The sequence below is a fragment of the Grampus griseus genome, assembly GCF_964374135.1.
Source record: "Grampus griseus genome assembly, chromosome: 13".
Taxonomy (NCBI): domain Eukaryota; kingdom Metazoa; phylum Chordata; class Mammalia; order Artiodactyla; family Delphinidae; genus Grampus; species Grampus griseus.
The window spans coordinates 6,998,385-7,014,098 of record NC_139007.1 but is presented as its reverse complement, the minus strand read 5'-3'; the positions used below and the strand labels follow the sequence as shown (position 1 = coordinate 7,014,098).

Below are 15,714 nucleotides of genomic sequence, written 5' to 3'. Positions count from 1 at the left end.
TCAGTTCCACTCTGCCCTTTTTTAATTACAGGATTTTTACCCTGGAAATGAATATACTGGAGCTTTCCATTCAATGGAGACATTTGCATATCTGATAAAGGTGAATGTTAAGAGGGCTCCTCTCTGGTAAGATGTTCCTTCCAACAATCGGGTCTCACAGTTCTTTGAACCACTTTCCCTTAACGGTATGGCCTCTTATTTCCATAGCTATACCTGAGACCTTGTCAAAAACAATAACTATATCCCTCCATAACCTCCACTGCACGCATTCCAACCTTGGACCACCATCTTCCATCATTCTAAACCACTCCCTTGAGTACTTTGAACCCCCAAAACTTTTGATGTCACCAAGATCTCTAATCCATCCATGATACAAATTTTTCATTATCCTTCATTGCCTAGATGGCCTCTCCTCCTTATTTATCTAGTTTAAATTCCACAGTCGCTTGTTATAATCACTCCCTTGTGTATACTGTTGGCTTCCTGGCCCATTCTTGCTTCTTGCACTCACTTGTCAAAACCGGAGGCTTGTTTAAAGCCAGCTCCCCTCCTGTTCTGTGCCTTTGCCTGAGCGTATGTACATGGTACATAATCTCACTTCAGTTCATGACCATGAACCTCTAGGGTAGCGGTCCCCAACTTTTTGGCACCAGGGACCAGTTTTGTGGAAGACAATTTTTCCACAGACCGGGGTGGGGGAGGGGAGATGGTTTCGGGATGATTTGAGCGCATTACATTTATTGTGCACTTTATTTCTATTATTATTACATTGTAATATATAGTGAAATAATTATACAGCTCACCATAATGCTGACGGGAGGCGGAGCTCAGGCGGTACTACGAGCCATGGGGAGCGGCTGTAAATACAGACGCAGCTTCACTCGCTCGCCTGCCGCTCCCCTCCTGCTGGGCGGCCCAGTTCCTAACAGGCCACGGACCAGCCGAGGCCCCGGGGTTGGGGACCGCTGCTCTAGGGGGTTCTGCTCAGCCATCACACTCTCTGGTCCCTGGATTTTCCCTCTCTCTGAGAAGACCTTCTCCTTAAATCTCCAACCTCTTCTCCCTACCACACTCTCAGATGATGACCTGGACTCCTCCATCTCTGAGAAAACTGAAGCAATCAGAAAAGAACCTCTATAGACTCCAACCAATTCATGGGCCCACATACCAGCATCTGTGCCCCTGTTCTCTGATTTCCCAACGGTTACCATAGATGAACTATCCATGCTTCTCTCTGAGGCCAAAGCCTGCATTTATGCTCTAGGTCCCCTTTCCTCTTAGCTATCTAAGGATGTCATTCCAGCAATTCTCGCCTCTCCTCCTATCTTGTCATCCCCCTCCCCTTTCTTCAGCACAGTAACAGTCTGCTACTTCTGTGGTCTTAAAGTTCGTTTTAGCAAACCTTGCCCTATCTTCTCCAGCAGCTGCTGGCCCATTTCTTTACTTTCCTTTGCAGCAAAACTCCTTAAGCACTGTTTAAACTGTATTTGCTGTCTCTAAATCTTGTTTTGTCATTCTCTCTTAAACCCATTCAAGTCCAGCAATTGGTCCTACCAACACAGTGAAACAGTAATCACTCCTCTGGTGATACGTGACCTCTATATTGCTGAATCCAATGTCAGTACTCTGCCATCCTACTTGACCCCATCCTACTTGACCTATCTGTAGGATTGAGACAGATTTTCACTCTCTCTTCTTGCTACGTGATCTTTGCTTGATTTCCAGGAAGCCAACATTTCCTCCTATTTCCCTGGTCACTCCTCCTCAGTCTCCCTTACTCATTCCCCCTTTTCTTCCTGATCTTAATGTTGGAGGGCCTCGGGGCTCAGTCCTTGACCCTCTTCCATTTTTTTGAGTGAATAAACAACACTTTTTGTTTTTAATTTTTTGTCTTTTAAATGAATTTTTATTGGAGTATAGTTGACCGATCCTCTTCTCTTTTAAAAGACTCTACTGTCATTCTCTTATCCAGCCTTCTGACTTTCAGGCAGCATCTATATGCTTAGACAAGCAATCCATATCTTAGACTCTTTATTATTATTATTATTATTATTTAATTTTTGGCTGCACCACGCAGCATGTGGGATTTTACTTCCCTGACCAGGGATCGAACCCATGCCCTCTGCAGTGGAAGTGTGGATTCTTAACCACTGGACTGCCGGGGAATTCCCTTAGACTCTTTTTTAAACTCCATACTTTTCTATTGTACTGCCTACTCAATACCCTCACTTTGCTGTCTAATAGATACTTCCAAACTCAGTCCCATGTCCAAAATCATACTCTGGTCGTTGTCTATCTGTAGCTTTCCTCATTTCTGTTGATGACGCCCTGCCATGCCAGTTGCTCAGGTCAACACCATGGAGCCGTCCTTGACTCTTAGACCCACATCCCATCAATCCTGTTGCTCTGCCTTCACAGCACGTCCATAACCTATCTGCTCCTCAGGACCGCCACCGTTTCTGCTCTTATCTGAGCCGACACCACTCCCCCCGTCTACAGGAACAGTGTCTTCCCTGCCCCATCCTCACTCTCCAGCTGTGGGCCCCATCACTCTACTACTCAGAAACCACCGCTGGCTCCGTATTCCCTCAGAGTGAAGGATAAAGTCCTTACAATGGCTGGTAAGCCTCTTTATTAATTAGTGCTTCTCAAACTACCTGTGGCAAAGGAGCAGTTCATTTACTTATTTATTTTCTAATGCATCATGCTCCAAGGTGAGTCTACTGGTCACATGTTTGGATATCATGGCAACGTCAAAAGTCAAGCTGCCAGACAAGTTGCTTAAATGCTTTCTCTCCATCTCTGTGCTCACCTTGCCCCAGAGTCCATAACAAGTCTGCAGACTGGCACTGGTACTGCACTGGCCAGTGAGTAGCATTGACCTCAACATGGCGGGGCTGCTCCTAACTGCCACCCCACCTCTCTGACCTCATCTCCTACCATATCCCCTCGCTCACTCCCCGGGTCTCCTTGGATGTACCAGGAATGCTCTGCCTCAGGGCATTTAGACCTGCTGGTTTTTCTTCTTTTAAAAAATTTTTTTTAGTTGTATATATTTAAGGTGTACAGCATGATGATTTGATATACGTATACATTGTGAAATGATCACCGCAATCCAAGTAATTCACATCCCTATCACCTCACACAGGTCACTGTGCGTGTGTGTGCGCGTGTGCGTGTGGTGAAAACGCTTAGCAGATTTCAAGCGTACAGTTTAGCACGGTTACCTAGTGTCACCTTGCTATACACTACGTCTCTAGAACTTACTCACCTTGCCTGGAACATTCTTCGTTCTGGCTTGAGGGGGCTTGGCTAACTGCCCCCTACCTCTTCCAAGTCTTTGCTCTGTTCTTGCGTTCTCAGACCACCCGATTTAAAATGATACCCTTCCCTTCCGCACTCCTGATGCCCTCAACCTGCCTCTACTTTTTCTTTCCATAGCACTTACCAACAATATTATTTTGTTATTTGTGTTTATTCTTTTAGTTTCTGTATCCCCTTCTTAGAACGTAATTTTTGTCTCTTTTGTTCCCTTATACATCCCCAAACCTAAAACAGTTCCTGGTCCAACAGTAGGTGCCCCATAAACATTTTTGAATGTTGAATCAGTGATCACACGTCTAACCCTGCACTTACCTTTATACCAGGAAATCCTTCTAATCCTGGCAACCCCATCACACCAGGTTCTCCCTGTTAAATATGAACATAAGAACACAGAAGCAATGGTCAAAAGGTTTTTTAAGCATTGATTTCAAAAGCAAAGATATTTTTTGCCTAAAAAACACTCCCTCAAACATCAATTGGTAATTTAGCAAGTAAATAGTACGCTCTATTTTCAAGCAACTGTATTCTTGCATTTGATATTTGGGAACAGTTTGAAAATAAAGCTATTCCCTGGAGAAGTATGAGTATCTTTTCTAATGAATCGCTTTTATCCTGATGAAGAATCTGCTCTGAGCGAATCCCTCTAGTCAGTGATAACTCCAATTTCAATAAGAATTAGAAGGAAAGACTGGGCTTTAATAAACGTTGCCAATTTATAAGGTACCTAAGCCTTCTAGATGATCAGAAAACAAGACTGAAGTCTTTAAGAGTGGATGAAGATGGAGCTCTCAAAGTTTATAATCCCTCAATATTTCCTGGAGCTGGATGTGAATTGTGGATGCTTCCGAGGACAGCCCAGGAGCAGTTATTTATGATGGCTCACTGACAGGAGACAGGTAAGCATTTCTGCTAAAAAAAAAAAAATCTGTTACATATGCTGGTGTCTGGTCCCAGATGACTGGAACCTCTAGGCCCTCAAGGAACCCATTTAGAAAGGTCAGGGTGAAGGAAGCTGCCACCTTTGAACAATAAACAACAGGGGTTTTAAATTAAGAGAGATAAACTGGGTAGTTGTTTGATACCTCCTTGTTAACGAATTAATGTTAACTGCAAATATTTTCTTAAGACACTGGATGTTTTCAACATAATCACATAGAAAAGGTAGCTTCCCAAGGTCATTCTCTGTAAATGTATTTTTGCATGCCTAATTCTAATCTGCTTCAAAAATATTACCAACACTTAACTCCCATTATGATTTATGATATTGTCCTTATCACGGGATGCTTAATGAGGAAGCATATCATTTCATCCTTTCTTTGCTTCAAAAGCCTTTTTAAACAACTACCAATATGTAACCTGTCAATCAGGAAAAAAAGATGTTCAGATTCTATTCTGCAGGAAGCTCTGTAATGGAGGCTCTGGGTTATAGACAAAGGAAATAAGCTCTTTGATTTCCTTTGTTTATATTCTCAACTATCCTTAGGACAGAGGAATTGGTTGGACAGTGCTCAGCCGATCAATCAATATTTGTCTGAAAGTAGCTAATAATAAATATTTAATTGAAAGCCAATTATCAATTGAATACCAAGGGAATGAAATGGAGTGCCTCAGAAGATAATACATTCAATTAAGGGTAATTTTTATCTGTAAAGGTTCACTGAGAAGATTAGAAACAGTGGTACAGATCTGGTGTCCTGGGATTTGAAGGATGCTGGAAGAGTATATCTCCCCACACCTACCCCGATGGGACTTTTCCATTTTCTGCTCTGTGACCTGTGACTCCACCATTCCTGGCTTATCTATCTCTATGCTATGAGGTAGTATTTCTCTATTCGGGGCAACTGGTCGGAAATGAGTTGTCCGGTGGTGGTGACATGGAGCCCAACGGGATAATCTAAAGTTTTATCTAAGATAAACCTGAAGGTTTACTCGGTAGTTAATTTCGTGATTCCACATTTCTGTTTTTGTGCTTCACCCACTTAATTCACATCTCTAAAAGCAAGGAACGTCGTCCACTTAGTTTTTATTCTTTGTTGCAGCTAAAAAATTTTGAAGCCTAATCTCTTCAAATTCTACTCAATGCTGTCTACATTTTTGTTGCCACGCGCTTTTGAATCCAAGTGAATCATAATTTATCCTTTATTATAATACTTTTTAAAAAGGTTTCTCACCTTAATCTACAGTTACTAATTTAAAAACTTGGGTGTTCCAGAAAAGTCAGCGAGAAGCCTATGTGTCCCTGAATGACTCAGAGGGGATGCTTGTGTGTGTGAGTATGAGAAGGAAAGACCAGGAGGAAATTTTTATCAATAAGATGAAAGAAGATTCAGATTGGAATGAAGGATATGCGGGGGGAGGTGAAAGCATTAAAAAACGTTACAGATAAAGAAAGCACAGCATGAGTAATGAAACAACGGAAACTTCTAAATGACATATTTGGGGTTTGGAAAGTGCTACAAACTGGGCATTTCATAGGCGAAAACAAATTGGCTTTTAATATATATTGCCCAATAACAAAAAATAAGCTCTTTCACGCGTCTCCTTTGAAAATCTATTTAGATGTAAAAAGATTGCTTTTTATGGCTCTTCTTTCGCTCGTTTAAAATTTATTCATCTAGTTTTACCAAACTCCACTGTAAGGAAAGGGCCTGCGATTTCCTCCCACGGCAATGGCAAGTGGTTTGAAAGTTTATTTCAGTCTCAGATACATGTGAGTTTCAAGTATATACCCAAAGGTTAAAGGACACAGAAATGAAATACAAAGGACAGGACACATGCCTGAAAAGGCCATGACAGGAAAACCTGCCAAGGAAGAAGGGGAATCGAACTGCGTCTGGCAGAACTTTTACAGGGCCGCTCCGTGGCTGAGAAAGGTGCTTAACAATCATCATCCTTCGGAAGGCTGGAGCGCAGGACCTCTTCCCAGGCCGAGGGGCAAAACCTCCTGAAACATCGCTCCTAATAAGCAGGGTTACGACAGCGCACCACGTCGCCTCCAGAGCAACTGCCTAAGACAGTCAAAGCAAATAAACCGTCCCTGTCTTGTTGTAGTGTCGGTGGGGGAGATGACAGACCTATTAAGGAATTTCTTTCCAATAAATAGTTTCCTCCCACGATCTACTGAACATGGAACCAATCATCAAAATAGTCCTATTGGAAGAAAGTGTCCTGTTTCTCGGGAGCTTTCTATGCGTCTTCCTCCAGCCCGGGGTGATTTTCAAAATCACCCTGATGGAAGAGCGTCAAGGGCAGGGACACATCAGGACCGAGGCATCCTGACACGAGGAGGTTGCCCGCTTCCTCCATGTAACCAAGGGACATCTCAGAAGGCAGGCATCTCTCCTGAAGGTCTTCTTTCAAACTCGAATAAAGATTTATTTTCTAAATGACACAAAACATGGGAATATACATACCACTGGGCCAGGATCACCTTTGGGGCCCTATAAGAAAAATATGAGAAGTCATCTTGAAAATAATGACCCAAGCAAACTTACAAACTATGAAGAATTTTTATCCAATTGGCTTTAATACACATAAAAATATCTGCAAGTTGTGTTTTGCTATGGTTTGGATGTGAAGCATAATAAGATGAGGAAATATAACTTGATGGAACTCCCATGACGGTGACTGTTTGGACATTGATTTAGTTCTCAGGTTTCCAAAAAGCGACACCACTACGCAGAATGCTGTTTTCCTTTATTTTGACTGTGTACGTTTCCCCAATGTTATTATAATTGGTTTCATTTATTTCCTCCTGCAGAAAATTTTCTTTGTATTTGTAACACATACTTTTCAGTGAACTTAGGAGGTCTGTGTGTGTGTGTGTGTGTGTGTGTGTGAGGTTGCTCAGCTAAAATATGCTTGGTGATAAACAACTGTACTCACAGGGGGACCAGGTGGCCCTGGAAAACTGGGAGCGTTCACACCTCCCTTCAAAAGAAAAAGACAAAGGTGAGAAGAATTTGTAGTAACCCATAGCCGGAAAGTGATTTTACATAATTAGAAAAGTAAATACCTGGATTTTATATAAACTGCTCATTCCATTTCCTTCATTGAATGGTACACCCTTAGGAAAGAAATGAAACATGGAGTTATCCTTTGAAGTTAATAGTGAGCATCTCTACCTTTTGTTGTTTCACCAAATGATATTTTTCCTACTCTATTTTAGAAACTGAGTTTAATGTTATCGGTAAAAATAATAACGTTCCCATTTTTGGTTCTTCTAAAGCAAACATAGAAGAAAAAACCAGAAGGCATGTGGGCTTCACCTGGAGCACGCGCACACACTTTGGGTGGGGCTGTGATGAATGTGCCGGCTTGACAGATGAGACACTAATGCATTCAGAGGAAAATATTATTTGCTCATTAAAATTCAGTTTCTGAATTGCCAATTTATGCTAACTGTTTACAGCCTGCTGACCTGCAGGCCATAACACAGGAGTGCTGATGAAGATGTGAACAGGGAACAATTTGGCTGCTGAAAGGTAATTTTTTTCCACACTCTCTTCATACTAAATAGAAAATTAAGGGAAAGGGGGGAAATGTTGTTACTCACAACCCTGCATGGATGTTTCTACAAAAACATATTCTTTAGAACAATAGGGAAGAGGAACTTCCTAATAAATTGACCTCTGAATGCAAAGTCCCAGAGCAACTAACACTTAAAGAGAACTAATGTGAGAGGCTTTCAAAATCGTACATTTTGGCATTCAGGAAAAATTTGCATATGAAAATTTTAGTTAGGATCTCCTAGCCTTCTTTTTAAAAATTCCCATAGAATCATAACCTGCGTTTTCCTTTATTGTGATTTCCACGCTTCAGCTGCAAAACTGAAGAGCCATCATTGCCGTTTTGGGACCACGGCGGTCAGTGGTGCTCAGGGCGCATGCTTTGCATGCATCTTCCAAACACTTGTGAAGGAAGGAAAAATGCTCTGTTCGTTTATTCCTTCAGTATTTCACTCGTTCATGTGACAACTGCTGAATGTCTACTGTATTTAGTCCTGGAGGGGGAAGGATACTTTTGTCTGAGATTTCCAGGGCCGCAGGGGGGTGCTTCACAGAAAAGACAACATTTAATTTGTTTTGAAGAATAAATAGTTTTGGAGAATCGGGCTGGGGGGCAAGGGAGATTTCTTAAGTCCATCGTAAAACAGAGGTCCCTTTTGGGAGCTCATGTTGTATTTTGCTGTTCTGTCCACTGGGGAGGGAGGGTATTTTAGTGTTTGAGCCTCAAATGCTGCCTGCTCTGCCTCCTTGTCAAGGGAGAAGGTAAGTAAAACAAAAATGAAGAGCACGTTTAGGGAAACCGAGTGCCAGTGTATTCACTGATGTGCGCAAACGTGCGATTGCATGCAGACTAGCGATGTATCTTTGTTGTCTCCAGCATCTCAAGAAACTCTTACCAGTGGAGAAAGCTGAGACGTGAAACTGCACAGCAGCCATACCCTTCCTTTCTCTTGTTTTTAGATGAGGATGATACTTAAGGTGAGGACTTGGGCCATTTCAGGGCGTTACTCAGTTTTCCTGGATGTCTCCCTTGCATATAGGAAGCGCACATGTTATTAAACTTCTGATTGTGTTTCTCCAAAAAAAACAAAGTCATGGATGAATTCTGCCCCTTCTGGGGGAGTCTGGCTTCTTCACCTCTCCCTCTGAGGCAGGTGGGAAAAAACGCTTGGCCGGACGGATGCTGTGATGCTGTTTGAGCGAGACCCCACTTGAGGGCAGACTTGCTCCAGAGAGAGGCCCCTGTCCTCCCCAGCCTCCCGACAATGTGCGCGTCTGTCTCATTCCCTAGCACGAAAGCAGCGGTGGCCCTTGTACGTTTCATTCACTAGGCGCCATATAAATAGAATTTCCTTGCATCTCGGGCATCATAGATGGTAACGAACACACACAGCACAACAGAATTTTTCTACCAACTCACACTGCCGGAAGGGATGTCTTTTTACAGCCCCTGTCTTTTCTGTGAATGAGGTTCATTGAGGTTAAATGACTTTCCCAGGGTCCCCCAGGCAGGAAGTGGAGAGTAGGGGTGCACACCCACCTGAACTGAGTCCACAGCAGGGAGGCCCGCAGTCTGCAAATCCGAGCAGTGTGCCTCAGGGCTGAGCTAATGAGGGAATCAGGGCTCCCCTAAGCCACCCTGGCTGTCATTCACATTTATACATAAAACTCAGATGACTTTTATCCTTGAGAATATCTAAGTGTAGTCTGACCTCTGAGTCATAAAAGCTTTTTTTTGATTTCAACTACAGGACATTCTGAAAAAGGCAGAAGTATAGAGATAGTAAAGAGACTAACAGTTTCTAGCGGCTGGAGGGACAGGGAGGTGAGCGATGAACAAGTGTAGCACAGGACGTTTTCAGGGCAGTGAAACTGTTCTGTATGGTACTGTAATGGTGGATACATGAGACCATGCACTTATCAAAACTAATGGACCATACAACCGAAAAAGTAAACCCCAGGGTCAACTATAGAGTTTAGTTAATACTAATGTATCAATATCAGTTCCTTAACTGTAAAAAATTCTACTCTAAGAGAGAAATTATATTACCTGGATAGTTAATGTGACAAATAATATTTCTCAACACATACTTCATAATAATAATTTTGTTATACATGTCACTGAAAAATCATTATATCAGGGTTAGAAGGAACTTTATACATATGTGTTTGGTTTTTAAGCCGAGATAAAGTTCACATACCATAAAGTTTATACTTTTAAAGAGTACAATTCCACACTAATGTAAGATATTAATGATAAGGGAAACTGTGTGTGTGTGGCAGGACCATATGGGAACTCTTTGTATTTTCTGTGAAATTTTCCTTCAAACATAAAAAATCATCAAAAAAAAAAATAAAGTCTATTTAAAAAAAAACAAAAAAACAAACAAAAAAAGTAAAATCCTTTTTTTTTCTTTTCCATTATGGTTTATTACAGGATATGGAATATAATTCCCTGTGCTATACAGTAGGACCTTGTTGTTTATACAAGTCTGAAGTAGATGCATGAATTTATGTTTTAAACCTGAAACAACTCACAGGTGGTCCAGGTGGTCCGGGTCTCCCAGGGGGTCCCTCGCTGCCCTGCAAGGGGGTACACAGACCAACATCAACGGCTTAGACATTTCTACTCCACGTTTATGGACCCGCCTGCGCTTGCTCCGAGAGCCACATTCTGAAGTCAATATGACTTGTCATTTTGTTCACCCTTGCAAAGTCTTATTCAGCGGGGCTTTTCCCTTCACCTGGAGAATTAACATTACTAGACCACGGGAAAGGTAAATGCCTTTTCCCACAGGCATTCGGATCCTCACGGTGTGAGCACCAGGGATGAAGCTTATTTTTAGATGGAGCCAGACAAGCAGGTGACCAGGTCCTGGACTTCGAGTGCAGCTGGGGGAACTCTCCCCACATGGGGGGGCAGAGCACACTTCCTGAAGGCTGGGGCAGCTCAGGGACACGACTCTTTGGGTCAGACCCTCGCTTCTAGCCTCACCTCCACCACCTTCATCTTTTGGGAACCAGAGAGGGCATCCACATGCTCTGACTAAAGTAGAAAATCACAACCTGTGTGTGTCTGCAGGAGGAAAACCTTCTTTCACATCCTAAGTGAGTATCAGGCATGTCCCACTGAGCAGAAGTGACCGTGGTACAACGCTGTATAAGGGAAATGTTCTTTACAATGTAAACAGCCTCAGACATTCTGCTTCCAGGCAAAGCAGACTGAAAATTAAATGTGTGAGAAACGAATTCAAGTTGAAACTTGAAAAGTATAGATTTCATCTATATTTTGCTAAAACATAGGATGCTTATTGGTCCATGATAAACAGAGGTATGACAGCCTCATAAAATCTTTTGAGTCCCTCAATATCAGGGGCAATGGCAAGAAATGGTTCATTAAAAAAGAATCCAGAGAGTAAAATTCCTACTTTAAAATGCCCAAGAATTTTGAGGGATTTTAGTCTATTTTCATAAATTTGATGAAGGATTTCATTCCAATCTCCCCATTTTTTCAGTAACCAAAGAATCCTAGAAACCTTTTGATTGTATCTTTATCAATAAAAACCAACTGTTAAGTTTTTCTTGCAATGTATCTGTCTGAGAAGGAGTGACCATGAGTATACTGTATGTTTTCCCCAACTGCTCTGCTGGTGGCTCTCTCTCTAAGACGCATGGGGCTCTGCTGGCAGCGTCCTTCAGAGAATCATGTCATGATTCTCATGAAGACGACAAACAAGGAAAATACGTGCCTATCGAAAGGACTTTTTTTTTTCCGGCACAATTAACAGTCATATTTTCATTCTCGATTGTGCCCCAAAGCTCATCTCAGTGTGGAATTCCCATTAACTTCAAAAGGCAAATCTCTGACTGAATAATTTCCGTCGAGAACAAATCAAAAAGGCTGGTGGAGGTGGGCAAGCTCCCTGGGATGCTATCAGGGAAACTGTGCTGAGACTGTCCAGAATGAGCACGTTGCTGCCTTTCAGTTTGGGGGGATTGCTTTGCTCCTTGATGCCACTATGCCCCACTGTGGTCATTTTGGGGTCGAAGCCGCTTGAGTGGCTCACATGGCCTCCGGATTCTTAAGAGTCAGTCCGTGTGACTCATGTGCTGGCTCTATCACACTGTGGGTGACACTTTAGATCCTAAATGGGGTAACTGTGATCTTCCTGCTGAGACCTCCTTTGCTGGTTCTCCCTGCTGACCACAGCAACCCATCTGTCCTGTCAACCGGACCCCCCAGGAAGCAAGTTGTGCTGGTTCTTTCGCGGATCTCCCCTAAGACCCTCTAAGGACAGATCTTGCAGATTTTCTCAGCAAGTACGTCATTTACTGGGATCCTGGTTGGTTCTGAGAGCGAGCCTCCTGTCGGGAGCCTTGGCACCTGCGGCTGGACTTCCAGATACAAACTACCTTCCTGCACCTCATCGGGAGGCGACCCTCACCCCATCCTTCCCCACGGTGGATGCCCAGGACCCTGAGTCCAGCTTGGATGTTTGCTGTGTGGCACCTATGTGCTATTCATCCTCTTCCCTGGGAACATATCTCTTGTCTTCAGACCAATTTTGGGACCTATGTCTTTCCAAGCCCACTTCCCTGACATCACTCCTATAGTACTTTGAGGCTTTGCTTGATTTTATGGATTTCTCTGTAAGTAGGCTCACCCTGCCCCTACCCCAAGCCCCAATCTGGACAGTAAGTGAGGCTTTCCCTCTGTACCTTGTTACCCTTTGTTCCCGAGGGGCCAGGATGTCCCGTTCTTCCCAACAAGCCCTGTAAAACACAAAACTAAGTTTGTCACAGAAACAACACCCAAATGGCCAAGGGTATTGGAAGTTGGTTGCTCAAACTGATACACTTTGAAGGTCATTTGATCCTAATTAAAATCAGTCCTATAAGCTTATATTTCTTCAGGCTGATACAGCAGCTGTATCCTGCTAATAAGCCCTTGGAAGGATAAAGTTTGTATTTGTGGTCGCTTTTTCACCTTGGCCAACCACATTTAATGGCCTGAACTGGAACCTCTTAATACATTTAAGAATTTAGCCTTGCTGTTTAAATGGCAATTTACACAGCATTACGCCTTCCTAAATGAGCTATAATTTTGGTGGTGATCACCATTTTAAATACTTCACAGAGCAGAATTAACAAGGTGGGTTATGCGACCTGCATTTTAACAATGGAAAATAAAATTTAGTTTGAAATCTTCTTTGAGCATAGAGTTAGCTATCATTTCCATGGCTCCTTTCACAACTCTTTCTCTTAACTTTTAATTTTAGTGTACAATTTAGAGCCAGGTTTGTTCTATATAACTGTGGTGAAAGCATAAAAGGTAACATTTTCATTATGGCAAACCCATGATTCAAAACATGAAAGAACACGATTACATTCCTACATACCCTTTGCCTAGGCACTCTAAGAAGGAAAAAGTTGGAAAAATTGAGGCTTGAGGAGGGTTGCTAGATTTAGCAAATAACAATACAATATTTGGGACAAACATGCTATGAAAGTATTCATTTACATGAAATTCAAATTGAGCCTCATGTCCTGTATTTTAACTGGCAAACCTAGATTTGAGCTCTGCTCTCATGATAGACTGGGTTTAGCAGGTGAGAAAGGAAAAAAGATTGTTTTAAGCAAACAGGGTAACTGAAGACAAAAAGGCCCTGATGCTGTTACAAAAAGGTAACTGAAGACATAAAGAGAGACAGCGGAAAAAAGTGCCGACTAAGGTAGAGCATATTTTAAGTCAGAAACAGGAATAAAAGTAAATTGAATCTGATAGTCCTTGACCCGTTTTTTCTTTTTTTTCTGCCTAGAGAATAAATTCTTAGTTTATGGCGCTTAAAAATGTAAGGGTGTAACCATCTGAATATCTGTCCCTAAGGCTGATGCCAGAAAAATTATAGCTAAAAAAGATAACGCTCCTCTACATCCAACGTCTATTCAAATCGACTTGCTTCATCACAGTCTGCTTTCCGGTCTGGTAGAATTTTCACGACAAGTCTCCACAACCCCAAGCAGCCTTAAGGAATACTAACAAAAGTCTGAGATGTTGGATGCCACTTTCCCCAGCAATAGCTGCATACTCCACACAGAGGAACAGAGAACAAAAATCAATAAAGAATGTTAGTTCACTTTGCGTCATACCAGCAGATATGGACTCTGAGTGAAACCATTTTAGCAAATACTTACAGGGGGTCCAGTCGGGCCAGGAGCACCTGGAAGGCCCGGAACGCCTTGAAGACCCTAAAAGAGATAGTTCCTACCATAAAATCTGTTATATCATTGGAAACAAAGCATTTTAGTTCATCAATTTTTTTTTTTTTTTTTGCGGTATGTGGGCCTCGCACTGCCATGGCCTCTCCCATTGCAGAGCACAGGCTCCGGACGCGCAGGCTCAGCGGCCATGGCTCACGGGCCCAGCCGCTCCGCGGTATGTGGGATCTTCCCGGACCGAGGCACGAACCCGCGTCCCCTGCATCGGCAGGCGCTCTCAACCACTGCACTACCAGGGAAGCCCTAGTTCATCAAATATTTTGACGATTGAAAACTACCCATCTTTGCTGGCTAATCAAGAAATACATTTGTCATCTGCAAACACCCGTTTTCTAAGAGTAAGGATGGCGAGCTAAAATGCCACAACATGGAATTTGTTACAAACATAATTTAATGTGTTGGTGATTCACAGAACATTTCTGATCTCACAGAGCCCCTCCGCTGACAATAGCCATCTTTGAGAAGCCGGCACTGCTAAAGCATGAAAATACAAATTTCAGATGAGCAGAATGCCATCAAAGAAATACATGGTTACACTAATGCTTTTTCAGTTGGTGGAGCAACGGACTCTGTTTTATGATACAGTATTTAGTTTAGCCGGCCAGTTCATTATAAGAAATACAGCTCATCGGCGAATTTAAATTTATAACCCTTTAATGGCTTAAAGGTAAAAGTGAAGAGATAGCTTCTTAGGCCCCGCCTAAGATTTGTAGTGTCATGCTAATTATACTGGATACATTTATATATTCAAAAAAGAATTGGTAAGCTTAACTGATAACTCATGTAATTAATTTGTTCCTTTACCAAGTAAGTCAGCAAAAGAATATTAGTTAAATAAGTTACATAAAATTCATAATATGAAATATTTTGCAACTGTTAAAATCGTGTTTCAAAAGCTATTGAATAACAAAGAAAAGGAAACGTTACAAAATGTTACATAAAGGTCCAAATTATTAAAAAATTAGAAATGCACTTCATAAAATATGAGCCTGGTAGAGGCTCATAATGCCTTCTCTGGAAACTTTAGTGTCAGGTGTGTTTCAGGGTTCTGAATTTTCAGATTTGTTTCAAAGGGAACACAGTGCTCATACTGGATATTACATAACACTCCCATGGCACCTGAGGCAGCACCTGCTAATAAACACACAAATATTTCTATAGCAAAACATATGATAGTCTCACCAAGTGGGATAAATATACTAGCTCCATATGACTTCAGGTTAGACGTTGCTGCCAAATAAATTTGCTGCAAACTTGGGAAAAATTTCCCGGGTTTTCAGAGGCATTTGAACTTTGGAATTGTGGATGAGGGGTTGTGGACAACAATCTGACTTTTACCAACAGTCGGAGAAGTACAAATAGGAATAACTTTTGTCTTTTTAGTGCTTTTGTGTATTTCTCAAATTTTCTATAAGGAACTCAGATGATTTCTACAATGGGAAAAATATACTTTGAAATACCCATTTATTATTTCACATAACCATATGACGTGTCAAGTTCTATTTTGAACGGTTCCACTTTTTCAGGATTGAATTTTCTTTACTGAGTACTCCTTTTATAGTGCCAAACCATTCATTGTTATCATAAATTCCTTTATCCTTTA

The 15,714-nt window shown here is 41.9% G+C and overlaps 1 protein-coding gene across 1 annotated transcript in view; it reads right to left on the bottom strand.

The window, feature by feature from the left end:
• The window catches only part of COL19A1 (collagen type XIX alpha 1 chain), a gene marked incomplete at both ends in the record, with an annotated part of 350,042 nt that overhangs the window by 28,987 nt on the left and 305,341 nt on the right, over window positions 1-15,714 (bottom strand). The window contains 7 exons of the mRNA XM_082669016.1: window positions 3,637-3,690; window positions 6,738-6,764; window positions 7,210-7,254; window positions 7,340-7,390; window positions 10,371-10,415; window positions 12,552-12,605; window positions 14,028-14,081. Coding sequence (XP_082525142.1) covers window positions 3,637-3,690; window positions 6,738-6,764; window positions 7,210-7,254; window positions 7,340-7,390; window positions 10,371-10,415; window positions 12,552-12,605; window positions 14,028-14,081 — 330 coding nt within the window. The remainder of the gene's footprint in view (window positions 1-3,636; window positions 3,691-6,737; window positions 6,765-7,209; window positions 7,255-7,339; window positions 7,391-10,370; window positions 10,416-12,551; window positions 12,606-14,027; window positions 14,082-15,714) is intronic.